General features: G+C 42.9%; 1 protein-coding gene across 1 annotated transcript; it reads right to left on the minus strand.

Moving 5' to 3' along the window:
- Window positions 1–10,038: 10,038 nt before the first annotated feature.
- On the minus strand, window positions 10,039–12,336 carry LOC105263122 (sister of odd and bowl). The gene is made up of 2 exons (XM_011299121.1): window positions 11,124–12,336; window positions 10,039–10,686 (listed from the first exon to the last, which is right to left on the minus strand). Exons 1-2 carry the CDS (start codon window positions 12,020–12,022, stop codon window positions 10,344–10,346), a joined length of 1,242 nt encoding a protein of 413 aa, XP_011297423.1. The 5' UTR covers window positions 12,023–12,336; the 3' UTR covers window positions 10,039–10,343.
- Window positions 12,337–13,517: the final 1,181 nt, after the last annotated feature.

Consider the following 13,517-nt stretch of genomic DNA (forward strand, 5'->3'; position numbering starts at 1 on the left):
CGAGCCATGACTGTTGAAAATTAATCACCTAATGAAATTATGGTGATGTCATCAGTCGACACCTGCTCCACCACTAGGCCGAGTGATTCTAACCCCCCCAATGAAAAATTCATATCTCAAATCCTCCATTTTTACCACAACTCAACTGTCACCTGAAATCACCTGAGTGTTACGAGAAAATCCACGAAAATCTCCATCATCACTAATAATAAGAACACCTCTTCTAGATGTTACCTTTTGTGAAGCCAAGAAGCGCTTAAAATTGGTGATGACAATCTTTCCGAACAATCGACACCTGGATGTGCCTTCTAAGATAAGAAGAACAGTTTCCGACAGGTTCCTGATCCCACCATCAGCCCGAACACCCCAACCTAAGAAACAAAAAGAGGAAAAATATTTAGAAATGAAGATGTAGAAGATAGGAGATGATTTTCTCCAGGGACAATGGGTGAGATAACTAAAAATATTTAAACCCTAGGTGATTGATCAGACAGAATGATTGTTAGAAATACAGATTCGAATGTCAGGTCGTACTCATCGAACCAGTAACGGATCCATCAAAGGTCATCAAGTGGTAGGGCATTTGCTGGAAATGGCTATAAGGGGGGAGTGAAAAAATTTGTACTTTTACCTGGTACATGAATATAAAACCGCTAACACCGTGCCCACACATACGCCCTAGAGCTATTATTAATAATCTTTACCCGACCTAGAAGAGGATCTTGTGGTAGAGGGGTGCGGCACCGAGGCACGAAGACCTTTTGCACTAAATTAAAAAAAAAAAGTACACGTTAAGTTTAACCAATACATACACATGTGTTAGGATCAGAAGAACAGGAACCAGCGAGGAGAAACAGTAGAGTGAGGGGTTTTGCGCGTGGGTGTCGCTCGGTGGGCGTCGGGCGTCTGCCTCGAGTACATTTTGACCTCTGACCTCCTCCCCTTCGTCTTCCTACCCCCTCTCGAATAACAGAGGACTAAGTCTCGTCCAGCTTTTTTACCGATCGAGCCAGTGAAGATTGTTTGAGGACTTGAGGTTATCTCCCGCATGCAGATGATCCCAGGGTGTACGTGAATTGCCAGGAGGATGGAATACTCTTGCAATTATCCTACGCGTTGTGTGGGTGTACATTCTCTTCACCCCCTTGCATTTCAATTTTCGTAACCTCGTGGATGAGGACTTGAGTCGATGAGCAATGGATTGAATAGCTGATGGGTGACTGTCGGTGAGATCGGTTATGGCTATTTCTCATTTAATATTTAATGTGGAAATTTCATTTGTTTTTCCTGTTTCAAGGTTAGTCACACAAAAGAGGATATGAAAACGTGACATTAATGTTTAACATTCTACGAGAAGTAACGCTCGTAAGTAAGTGGTCATAACTCCTGTGAAATGTATTTATACAAGCCATTAATTTTCTTACCAACAGACTGGTTACATTACAATTTCATTTAAATGGCAATTATCAGATATGTAAATCTACCTTTTCCGGCGGAAGGAGAGGAAGATGTGCCCTGTGGGTGAATTTAGTTGGGCATTTTTTTATATTTTTTCTTTTTTCATTTTTACAAATTGGAATAGTCACTGCGACCCTCTTACGTGACCTTTTGGGGCCTTTCTTTCACTCCCCTTATCCACCATTCTTTACTCTCTACTCCGACGTCCGACACCAATTCTGGTATTTCTTTTTGCACCAAGCGCTATCCAACGTAATAACGGGGTTCCATACACCACAAATGCACCTAAAGGGGGGAAGTACATATTGTGTGGGGCGACACAAGCGACAAACTTGAGCGCGCCACTCTCGGGGGGCGTTACCGTGTGAGGGCCTTATGTGAATGTTGTCGGTGACATGTTCTTTTTTTTTTCCACGGTGTATCGCATAATTAGTAACACAAGTTCACGGTTAAACCTATTCTTTTGCGCCTACGGTTTATTCATCAGGCGCCGAAACCATAATACAGTCGTGGAGAATGGGATCATGAATATATTTGCCATTCATTGCATAACCTCATGGAAAAATGTATATAATATCGAACAATTCCATGTACTTTTACCAAGAATATGAATTAAAAATATGAATTATATACATTTTTTGGTTTTTATTTGTGACGATCTCCGGATTATTATATTTATTCTACTTTACTTCATGTACCAGAGAGTTTGACTGGCTTTTTTTTTATACGGTAATTACCATGAATTGAATTTATTGATAGAAGATATTATCTTCTATAATCAATTGTAAAAATTCAGGGACAAAATCATTCCTCACGCCTACGTACATCATTACGAGGTGTTAACATATTTTCTAAATTCCAAAAGATGATGTCATGGACAAATTGGCTGTTGATTGAATGAGGCCCAAATTTCCCCCAGGGCCGAAACTAAATCTTCCGATGAAATTAGTTATTTTCAGGTAAAAATATGGTGGAATATTACCACGGCTATGACAGGAATTCATTCTCCTAATGAAGGGACTGAAGGCGTTATCTGTTATGGGCCTTATACCCCTTTTTCATCAAGTTTAGAGACGAATCTATGTCCTATGTGCTGATATGCACAATAACGAAGCGAAATGTGGGTTAAAATTGTAGAAATTGCTGCGGGAATGAGTTGGCCGGCCATTCAGTATGACCCAAAATTTTTCGTTTTTTTCTGGGCCTAATTTTCCAATAATTTTTGGACACTTTCGGGTGGGTGGTCCATCGATATTGTGACACTGAGCTTCACCAAACTGAGGTAAAAAGTCATTCGTGTCTCAGCTCAATTAGTTCTTTGGGACCTTGAGGCCCCTAATCTTGATTAAAATCCCCCTCCCCGAAAACGAAAATGGTCACTTCTTTATTTACGACACGGTTTGTGTGTCACAAGTATCCGTACGATGGGATACCAGACGCCTTGAGGACGCGGGTCCCACTCGGTTTATCTTGATCGATATATCTTCAACGCTTTCCGGAAGCTGTCCGTCTCCCATGGGTCCTAAGGCCCCATTGGAACGCGACGGAAACTCGCTTCACTTGTGTCGTATCCCAAGGGGGTGTGAAAAAAAAATTCCACAATTTTTTAAATTTCTGGAACCCCGAAGAGGGGAAAACATAAAATTTCGAGATATCGATCATCTAATCAAAGAAAAATTAGTTGCCATCTTAATTATTATTTTTATGAAAAGTATCGGGCCCAAAAGACGGTAATCGTTACCTTCATACCCAGCGGACTCTGTTTTCACGTGGAAATAAGACAAAACGTGTGACAAGAAAATGAATTCCAAAATAAATGAAGGAGAAAAATAAACATAACAAAGGGCCCAAATGGGACAGAGTTATCGTTGCAAAAGGAAAAGGAAAGGGGAGACGTTGTTGCCCCAAGCAAAAACATTTGAAAAAAAGATTTCTCAATGGAGATAGGTCTCACCTCAGATGTGCAATGCGTGCGCCTGCTCTTTTAACATTGGAGTCCCAAAAATGGGGACTTTTTGGGTCCTATGTCGCATACGAGGGTATGGGGAGTAATTTGTCGTGCGACCACCTCGGGGAATGTTTAAATGAATTGCTCGTGCCCAATCGGTGAAAAGGAGATGAGGGAGTGAGAGGAAGAGGATGGGGGGGGGGGGTGGAATGAAGATTGGAGGCACACGGGACTTCTTTTTTTTTTCTTTTTAAGAAGACGAGGGGATTTTATCGGCGCGACATCTTGTATATGGGAATGCGGGCCCCGTGAGCGACGGGTAAAAGGGGTCCGTCTTTTACTTGTCCCCATGGATTTTGGTAGCCCATGGCGAAAGATCTCGCAGGCATATCTTCTTCTTTTTTTTCATTCCCAAGAAAAAGAGTAGTTTTACCAGTTGAGTGTTGGTTTATTACTCAATTCGTTACTCGCCGTTAATGGATCCATCTCTGACGTGCACAGTGAACATTGTTGGGGGCCCTAAGGCTCGCAATAATTTTTTTTCCCCAACTTTGAGTTTTAATTTATGTAAGAAATTTCTTCTCGCAATGAAAACGAAAATTTGGTGGCAACTGACAGTCACGGACTATCGGTTATCTGTTAAACTGTCGGTTGGAGAATCTTGTTTGAATGTCTACAGATGAGATATTGTGATAAGGCCCAAAACCGCCCGCGTAGTCAGTTGGCACAAAATCTTTATCTCGAGAAAAGGCACCCACAGAGTTGGAAAAGTCCTTCTTTTTCTTTTTCCTCTCCCACCCTGGGCCAATATTGCCAAACACCACAGCTGTAGTGTTTACCTGGGGCCTCACTTAGGCAATAAGGGGCCCACCTCGCGTGTGCGCGTGTTTATTCATACAAACACCTGAGGCGCACCACACCTTCCCTTTAATTTCATCCTACTCCCTAAATATTTACATACGTTGGGTCACAAAAAAGCTGAAATGTACTCACTTTCGACATTACCGATAATATAAGGCCCCAAATATTTCAACCTCACGAAATATGATGAATGAAAAAATGAAAAATTCTTTATCGATTAACATCCATTAATGACAAGTTGGAATGTTGCGATAGATTAAAATGAAAATTTTTGGGTTCTGTTCCCAGTCAGGCCCTTCGCAATGACATGAGGCCCCTCTTTGAAATGACCGATAGGGAACCGAGCGCCGTTTGCAGGATGACAGCCCAGAAATATCGAAACGCTCGATGACCAGCGGAATGATATATCCCTGTCCCTTGATGGTGACGTTGCCGCTGCATCCTTACATGAGATTCTACAAGGCCCATAAGGCCCAAGAGGTAAAGGAGAAAATGGGGTGGGGAAATAAGAGTCGAAGGAGTTTGAATGGAGTTTCACGGTACACATGCACGTGTGCACAGCATCTGTCGACGAAATAAACCTATAAGGCCCATAAGGCCCATGAGGCCCATTTCAAGATAAGACCAGGGAAATAAAAACAGTTGATTCGGACATTCTACATGCACTTTTTCTGACGTAAAATAACCCCCTCCCCCCCAGACATTCACAGAGATATTTGCGTGGGGTGCATGTGTGTGTCGTGTAACACAACTATGGAAAAAGGTGGTGACTTGGTCATCTTTTCTATAGGTCGTTTCGTGTGAGCATCCACTGAGGAGAAAAAAAATGAGATTTTAAAGAAGAAGAAATGAGAGAATCTCTCTCCTTTTGAGTTTGAATGGATGAGAGAAAAAGGTGGGTAGGGTGGAGGGGGTAGGGGAATGAAAAGAAGAGAGAAAGAAATTCAGACCCCGTGGCTGGGTCCACGGGTACGAAGGGGGTGTGCCGCGTGCCGGGAGGAGATGTGGCTTCACAGGGGGCCCACCGGTCGACTAGCGATGCCGGTCCCTCACCGTGAGATCGGCGGGCCCTCCTGGTGAGAACCGACGACGCGCGACCGACAACCATGTCACATTATTACCATATTGGTACGCCGCGCGTCGTCACAACACTCCACCACACGAGGCATATAGCACTGCTTATTTTTTTTTAAGCATTAGAGGTTAGAATGATTTCTCTAGTTGGCTCGTCATTTCCGAATGATGAGAAAAATTTAATTATGCAAAATAAAATGAATTCTAACTTGAAGATGATTAAAATTATTGAGAACAATCAATGATCATCGTTTGGAAAAATAATGGGATAGTTTATAGCAGTAATCTATTTGGGCATTAAGAAGTTGATTCTCGTAGAAAATTTCTGGTGTTGAATAGAACAAAATTTATTTATGCTGTCTTTGACGAAAAATGAATACGTACTCGGCCATTATCGAAAGGTACATCAGTGGTAATGACTCTCATTGACACAGGGGATGTAGTCATGCCTTGTTTTACGAAGTGACGACGCAATGAAACACTCGTGGACATCATGCTGGCTCCCCAGTTGGAAACAAAAAAAAATTGTGCAATATAAATATTCAAATTTATCCGTTTTTCGTTGACATTAGATTAACAGTTTTACGTTTATTAATTTCTCGCTAATACTCACAGCGGGAGTGGATGAGATGGGCGTAAAAAAAATCTCAACTCGCCTGGTGAATGACTCGAGTTTATACCAGAGAGACATCTCTTTTTCATTTCAACATTTATTCTCAATTTCTTTTTTCCCCTGTTTCTACACTTTCCAGAAGTCACTGACTTTCCTTGGCCACTAAAAACACCGTGAGTTGGATGGGAGAAAAAAAAAATTCAACATGAACATTTATTTTTCGCTATTTCACATTTTTTATTAGCAGTGGACGACGTGTGGGCAACAATAATTTTTTTTTTAAAACATGTTTTTTTTCCTCTTTTTTTTTCTAATTAATCTTGACATTCTCCGGCGACCGGGCACGAATCACCCTGTAAATTATCGGACCACCGCTATCTCGACATTATTGAGCTCCGGTACCTGCTCTTCCACGCCTCGAAGCATTCACACGCGAGATAACGTTATCTTCTTCTTCAGTTTGGTACCTTGGGAGGCAGGTATAAGAAAAACCTATGGTTATGTGTAGTTGTGTGTATATACATACACACATGAAACATAATCGCACGTGCAATCCATTAAAAATAATATAAAAGAATACCAATATCGATGAATTCAAAAAAATTGACAGTTGCATGGGTCCCAATTTTTGGGCCTTATCATATTCATGACGAAAATGTGGCGACAGCTGATTGACAATATTTTTCGGCCAACTATGGAAATCGGAATAAACTATGTTAGGGCCCTACGGACCCCAAATGAATGAATTATTTCAGGGCCCAAATGTGTAATCCATTAAAGATAATATAAAAGCGTATGAATCTCGCTGAATTCGAGAAAATCAATCGCTTCATAAGTCCCCATTTGTGGGCCTTATTAATAACGAAAATATGACGCCACTTGATTTACAATATCTTCCCTCAAACCATGGAAACTGGAATGAACTATTTTAGGGGCTAGCCAACCTTAAATGAATGAAATATTCTCGGGCCCATTAGGCCCAAACATGTAATAATTGAGGATAATATAAAAACGTATGAATCGCGCCGAATTCAAGAAAATTGACAGCTTCGTGTCTCGGAAAACGGAATAAATAATTTTGGGGCCCTACAGGCCCAAGTCTGTAATAGTAAGGCGTGTGTTTTCCTGAAAAAATCTCCGCCAGTTTAACGACTCGATAATTTCACAGTGTGTGGATTTAAAATTTTAATGTCGACAATGAGAACGTGAAAAGTGCGAGATGAGGTATGAAAGGCGGTCAGGGCCCAAGAGACCGCAGGTTGTAACATATTACATTGGTGATCGTTTTATACGTCTCCTGATCCTCTTGTTCCCGGTGCTCTTCCTCTTGTGGGCGACCTAAGAAGTAAATAAAAAAATAAGATTGGACACAGAAATGAATATACGCGATGCGGTATGCTCTCTTGCGGCGAAACCGTATAACCCAAAGAGAATCCAATAAATAAAATGCATACAGCCTATCCTGGCTAGGATATTATTTGCTCTCATTTTGTGTGTGCGAGAGAAGAGAAAGGAAACTGAGGTATATGGAACAACAACTCGGGCAAAACCATAACGAAGTGACGCAGTTGTCATTCGGATATTTTTTGGCGTTGAGGGAGGTTGGGCCCGAATACGGACGAGAAAAAAAAATTTCAAATGCGTGGGCCTTTTGATATTCCTCTCCAGCTTCCTTCCTCTTGAAAATTTCCCCTCAGTTTGTCGCAGGAGTCAGTTTTACGCGGTCAAAGCGCCTCAGGATTTTACCGCCGTCCGTCATCCTGTCCGCCTGGGCCTTACTTTTTCTCCATTCGTGAATCTCTATACACCTTAACACCCACGCGTGAAATTGGGCCCCGAACGGTGGATAATTTTTTATCTCCGGTGAATAGAATTGATCGGATGTTTGTGCCAATTGTGTCAGTCAGACTAATAGAAATTTATTCACCGATGAAGGATCATTGGACAAATGGGCCTCATATGGGCCTCATATGGGCCTCATATGGGCCTCATATGGGCCCAGTGGCCCCCATTATTTATGCAAGAAATATTTTTCAATGCAGTTCAATCGTCGCACGTTGTAAACAATCCGTGGGCTTTGGCATTTGTTAGATATTGCGGGTGGGCTTCTCTCTCCCTTCCGTGTTTAAGGCCCATGCATCGGTTGATGTTTGCATGTGGCTGAGGTGCGCGTGAAAGAGCATCCCCGATCGTATATCGGCAAATACAACTTCGTTCCTTGAATCCCTCGTATGGAGACGTTACGCCTGGTGTGAGTATCCGCACATGTACCTCTCCTTTTCACTCACCTCCGCACTGTCTCTCTCTTTTGGGGCCCGTGTAAACGTGGTACACGTTCAATAAGATCGTCCCCGGTATCTGGGGTCTTTTAAGACACGGGAAAAGAAAAGGGTGATAAAAAAAACTGGGGGAGCAGAGACTCCGCGCGTTCAGTATTTTATCTCCGCTATGCTCAAGCATTGGATCAAGTGAAATAAAAAAAAAATGTTTAAAAAAAGAACAGGAACACACTTCCTTCTCAGGAATTCCCAAAAAATATCCACCGGACAAATCGATTCGGTACCAGTCCAACTGGAAAACACCTACGCAAAATCCTGTTCAGTGTTTTTTTTTATCCCTTTTTGTTCTCTCTCACTCTCCCTTCCAAACTCAGCCTCGTTTTATTTTCATTCCACAGCTATGTTTTAGCCCAAGTGAATAAGGAAGAGCTGAATGAGTACACCCACCTTATCAACCAAGTATCAAGAATCATGGATTAGACCGAGGTGGAAGAAGCGTGTATCAATCCCTTAAATCAGGGTAGTCGAGAAGGGATGGAGAGACATGTAGACTTGGAAAATAAAATGGAAGGGAAAAAGAAATTGCCAAAAGAAGGAGAGAGTTGGAAAAGGAGTAGGATACCCCCGGAGGAATTTTCCTTTTTTTTTTGCAGTGATGAAGGAGGACATGCGCATGCAGATCACGTTGGGTTGTAGCGCAGTGATACCGTATCTGTGGGCGGCGCGTGCGTGTGGTCCCTCGGTGTCCTCATGCGAAGAAAGATAGACGATTCTCTTACCCCCCTCCATCTCACTTGCCCGGGACTTATGCCCCCTCACCTCCCACCCACCGTCGCGTAAGTCCCAATGAGGCCCCACGCGAACGCGCGACCAACTCTCTTACTTCACTCTCTCTCCCACCCCCCAACACCTTCCTACACGCATCACCTCTCACTTCCTCCAATAGGGCCCAATACAAGGCCCCACCACCATAAGGGATTTACACGCGTTTTGCATGGGCCCGCGTGCTAAACCTCAATTTTTTTTTCTCTGTCTTCTTCTTTTCAACCTAATGCTGCCCCGTCCACACCTCATCCACATCGCGCTTACCCGTTGGTGTTGATGTATAATAAATGTTTTTTTTTTTTTTTTTCATTTTTAGAATCCACCAGCGAGTTCTGGGTGATCGGACTCTTTTTTCTCGTCGACTTGATTGTCCAGTGTTCTTTATCGGTGGGTTTGACTGTAAAAATGAGGCCCCATGAATACATCCACCGGTGGATATCACTCTTTTTGTAAGAGGGGGATAACGAGCTTATGAGGCCCCTTAGTTTGAATATCATCGGGTCAGTGTGAGAAGGTGAGAACTGACCGCACACGATTCCCCCCATTTCTTATAATTTCTTATCGCATTTGTTTCCCCGTGGTGTTTTATTTTTATTTATTTTCGAGGTTAGAGTGGGCCTCATCCACCTCGATAATGGCCTCGACGAAGTAAGAGAGGAAAAGAGTGTAACCCTAGACGAACGTATCAACTAAGGTGATGTCCCTGACGCGCACCTGGCGGTAAGTTAGCTTTGAAACACGAGCCACCTGTTCGTCTCCAGCGTTTCATTATTTTTTTTTTCTCTTCTTTTTTATTTTATTTGAAATGTTTTTATTTGGAGAGGCATGGGAGAAGGTGGCCAATTAATAAGCTAGACCCTCACTTAATTATCATCATTGTTCCAAGAAGCAGTCAGACAAGATGAGAAGGTTATGTTTCATTAACATATTCAATCATCACTGGGATTTCACCTCAACTCTGAATATTCGCATTATTTGTTTCTAAATAATTATAATAAATTTATTTTACGTACAATGAAAAACACAGACTGTTATCGTTATAATCTCCACGTCATCACAAATCTAATAAACATAACTTTACATAATCTGTAATATACAATTATGATTAAATGACAGATAAGATCAGTATGAGCACGAGCCGAAGTGATTTAATATCAATGGAATTGAGATTCTGGGCGAAATCTGATGATAGATATCACTGAGCTATGATCAGATAGAGTCTTTTCGTCTCATCTCGTAATATTACATCGATTAATGGATTTTTTAAAATGATGATTTTAGAAAATTATGAAGTCTCCTGGAGAACGGCACTCGATCCTGGTACAGCGATACCAGGTGGTGGTGGTGATGATGATACACCAAGATTGTGAGTCAACGAGTGCCTTCTCAAATCGCAATTTCTCCGAAATACTTTGCCACAAGAGCCACAGTGATACGGTTTGATGTCGGTGTGGGTCAGAAGGTGAGTCTTCAAATTACTCCGCTGATTGAAACTCCTAGCGCAAACTGGACATTTGTGTGGTGACTCCTCCATGTGAAGTATCTTGTGTACAGCTAGTGTTCTACTCTGGCAAAAACCTTTTCCGCATTCAGCGCATTTGAATGGTTTCTCTTTACTGTGAATATACCTGCAACAATAAAATACTATTTGTCAAGATAAATAATTTCAAACACGCTGTAATGTGAATAATAATTGTCAATAAAACTTCAGCATTATGTTGAAGAGTCGAGTAAAAGGTAAATGTTAAATTAAATGAGTTAAAATAATGTTTGGGTACAAACCGCATAACGAGCCATGCTCAAATCAATTTGTTACGGATCGTAAAATAATGGTACAGGAAAGAGGGAGAAAGTACTTTACGTGCGGCAATAATCGGCTCATTTTTGAATTATCAAGGTACCGGAGGGCTTTCTTCATCATTCCAGTGCCCACGGGTTGTGTGAATAGATATATAATCAGCATGTTTCTTTTATTCTCAGGATTATGGATAAAAATCAGTTTAAGTGCACGCCATGTTGGTATTAATGGGTGAAAGTTTAGTCTGCATTATGTATTTTAGAGTACCTGTGATCCCTGAGATGATCCTGCCGTCGGAACGCCTTTCCACAAATGTCACAGGAGTACGGCCTCTCGTCGGTATGCGTTCTCTCGTGTATCAGTAGATTGTAAGATTTGGTGAATTGTCGGCTGCAGAATTTACAGATAAACTGTTTTTTCGGGCGTGATGCACGACAATTGCGTGGCAATGAGTCGGTTGAGGTGGATGTCGCTTGAACGGATGATGTCGGTGGTTGTGATGCAGATGGTGTTGTTGATGGTACTTGTGTGACATCAGTAATTCTCTGGAGTAGTGCATCACGATGACTCGCTGATGCTGATGATGCCTCCGGATTTTCCTGGATGAGGGACTCCTCCTCCTCGAGTAGGGCAAGATCCTCCTCCGGATCCGTGACGAATTCCAGATGTGACACTTCATCGTCATCCAGCGATGTTGACTGAAGTACCTCAATACCAAGATCGCTCTTCAGTGGTGATGAACCTGATGTCAATGGGCTGGTAGTGGTCATGTTGAGGGAGAGGCATCTCGGTGATATCGAGATACCGGCGAAGTTGGGGCTTGACGGTGTTGATGACGACGACGAGACACCCGCTGTTGCTCCACTTGCATGCAGTCGGTGAAGGGTAAGATAAGTCTCCAATGCCTGGAGATTGAGGGCAGCTGCTGCTGGTCCAGGTGGTAGCAATGCTGCACGCTGCAGCGCTGCCAATAAAGCACCCTGCAGTCCCAATGCAACACTCTGTAATGTTAAATTTGGCAGGGTTGAATCAATACTTGATGACTCCGTTGATGACTCAGCCTCACGAAAGTCCGTCGATGTCATTGAGGTTGTCGTTGGTACTTCCTGATTGTCTTCCTGCATCCTCACTGATCTTGTGTTCTTCATCAATTCACTAATCACCATTCGTTAAATAATAATGCACTCGTGTTTTTTAATCCGACACTCAAGTTCCCATCACTCATGACAACGATCAATTAACAATTACTACGATATTTTGCAATTGACTTACATAACTCGTCATTTAATCCGGCATTGATAATCACAGCCGATCATTTTCACGGTCACACGGAAGTGACGTATCCGTTTGAACAATCCATATTTGTATTCGTGCCTGGTATTTCCGTGAAACTGTCAAGTGCTAATTTGTCTGTCTGTTTTCTTTTTTTTTTTAATTCAAAAATATAATAACCAGACGTTGGGTACGGGGCGGTGCTCGCAGTGCGAAGGCGCCCTGAAGACTGCTTGGGCATCTCGCTGCTGGGCACTGCTGGTGGAGCCACCTGGTGGCGATTATTCGAGTGAATACCCTGGCCCACGTAGGTTCATGTATACACTTGGTCGGACGTTAGTCGAAGAGAGATAGAATCTCTCTCTCTCTCTCTGTGTCTCGAAAAAAAGCCTAAAAAAAGAGAAGAGTTTGACATGCGTGCGAGTGCAAGAGGGCGAGAGTGAGGGTGGGAGGGGGAGAATCAAGTGAGGCCCCACCGGACCCCGACAGCTGGGGCAGCCCCAAAGTGTATATATCCACTCGTTGGATTCACGGCTTGGCAACACACACGGTCGCGGGCACGCGTGCACTGGGCCCAAGAAGTTTGCGGGGGAGTTGAGGAAAAAGAGGGAGAGAGAGGGAGGGAGAGAGAGAGAGAGAGAGAGAGAGGGAGATAGAACACATGGATATTCATAAGCGTGTGGCGGTAAACCGTCGTTTGCTATCACGCAAGGTCTCTTTAACAATGCGTATATAGGGCCCCATAGTGTGAGTCTGAGGCCCCCGCAAAGATATCGGCTTCATGCTACGATTTATGACTCTGCTAATCGAACCACAGCACATCGACAATTAAAGGGAGTTGGGGTTTAACGCCTCTTGCCAAGGTACTCGCCAGATGGGGAATTATGTAATATAATTGGGCCGTACGGCCCATCACCATCTGCTTCTCACAGTGATACCACTTGTCTATTATTAAAACTTCAAGTCTAGATACCCGTGGAATTTCTTCACCCTTCTGTTCTTCATTATCGAGAAGAAACCATTTTTATTAGGGCCCTCAGGCCCCATCACGATGAGAAATAAACACGAGTTCCGGTACATTTGATTCAGACTGGCGGCGCCAGTGGACAAGTAATACTCCTTTGATAACTGACCGCTCTCTGTGTGCATTGAGAATCCTCTCTAAATGTCTCAAACGAGATATCCATTTGGGGGCCCCTCCGTTATACCCACCATCAGTTTATTTCATCTCGTTTTGTTTTCATGACGCTCATTCGTAACGTTTGGTACACCCTGGAAAAGAACTGCAAAGCCGCAACAATTTACGACGGCAATTAATGCGCGCGAGAGTAAATCCGTGGTGTATGCGCCTAGAGGGGCCCTAGGACGAGGTGATCGGGCCGTGGGCCC

The sequence above is a fragment of the Fopius arisanus genome, unplaced genomic scaffold (genome assembly GCF_000806365.1).
Source record: "Fopius arisanus strain USDA-PBARC FA_bdor unplaced genomic scaffold, ASM80636v1 scaffold00013, whole genome shotgun sequence".
Taxonomy (NCBI): Eukaryota; Metazoa; Arthropoda; class Insecta; order Hymenoptera; family Braconidae; genus Fopius; species Fopius arisanus.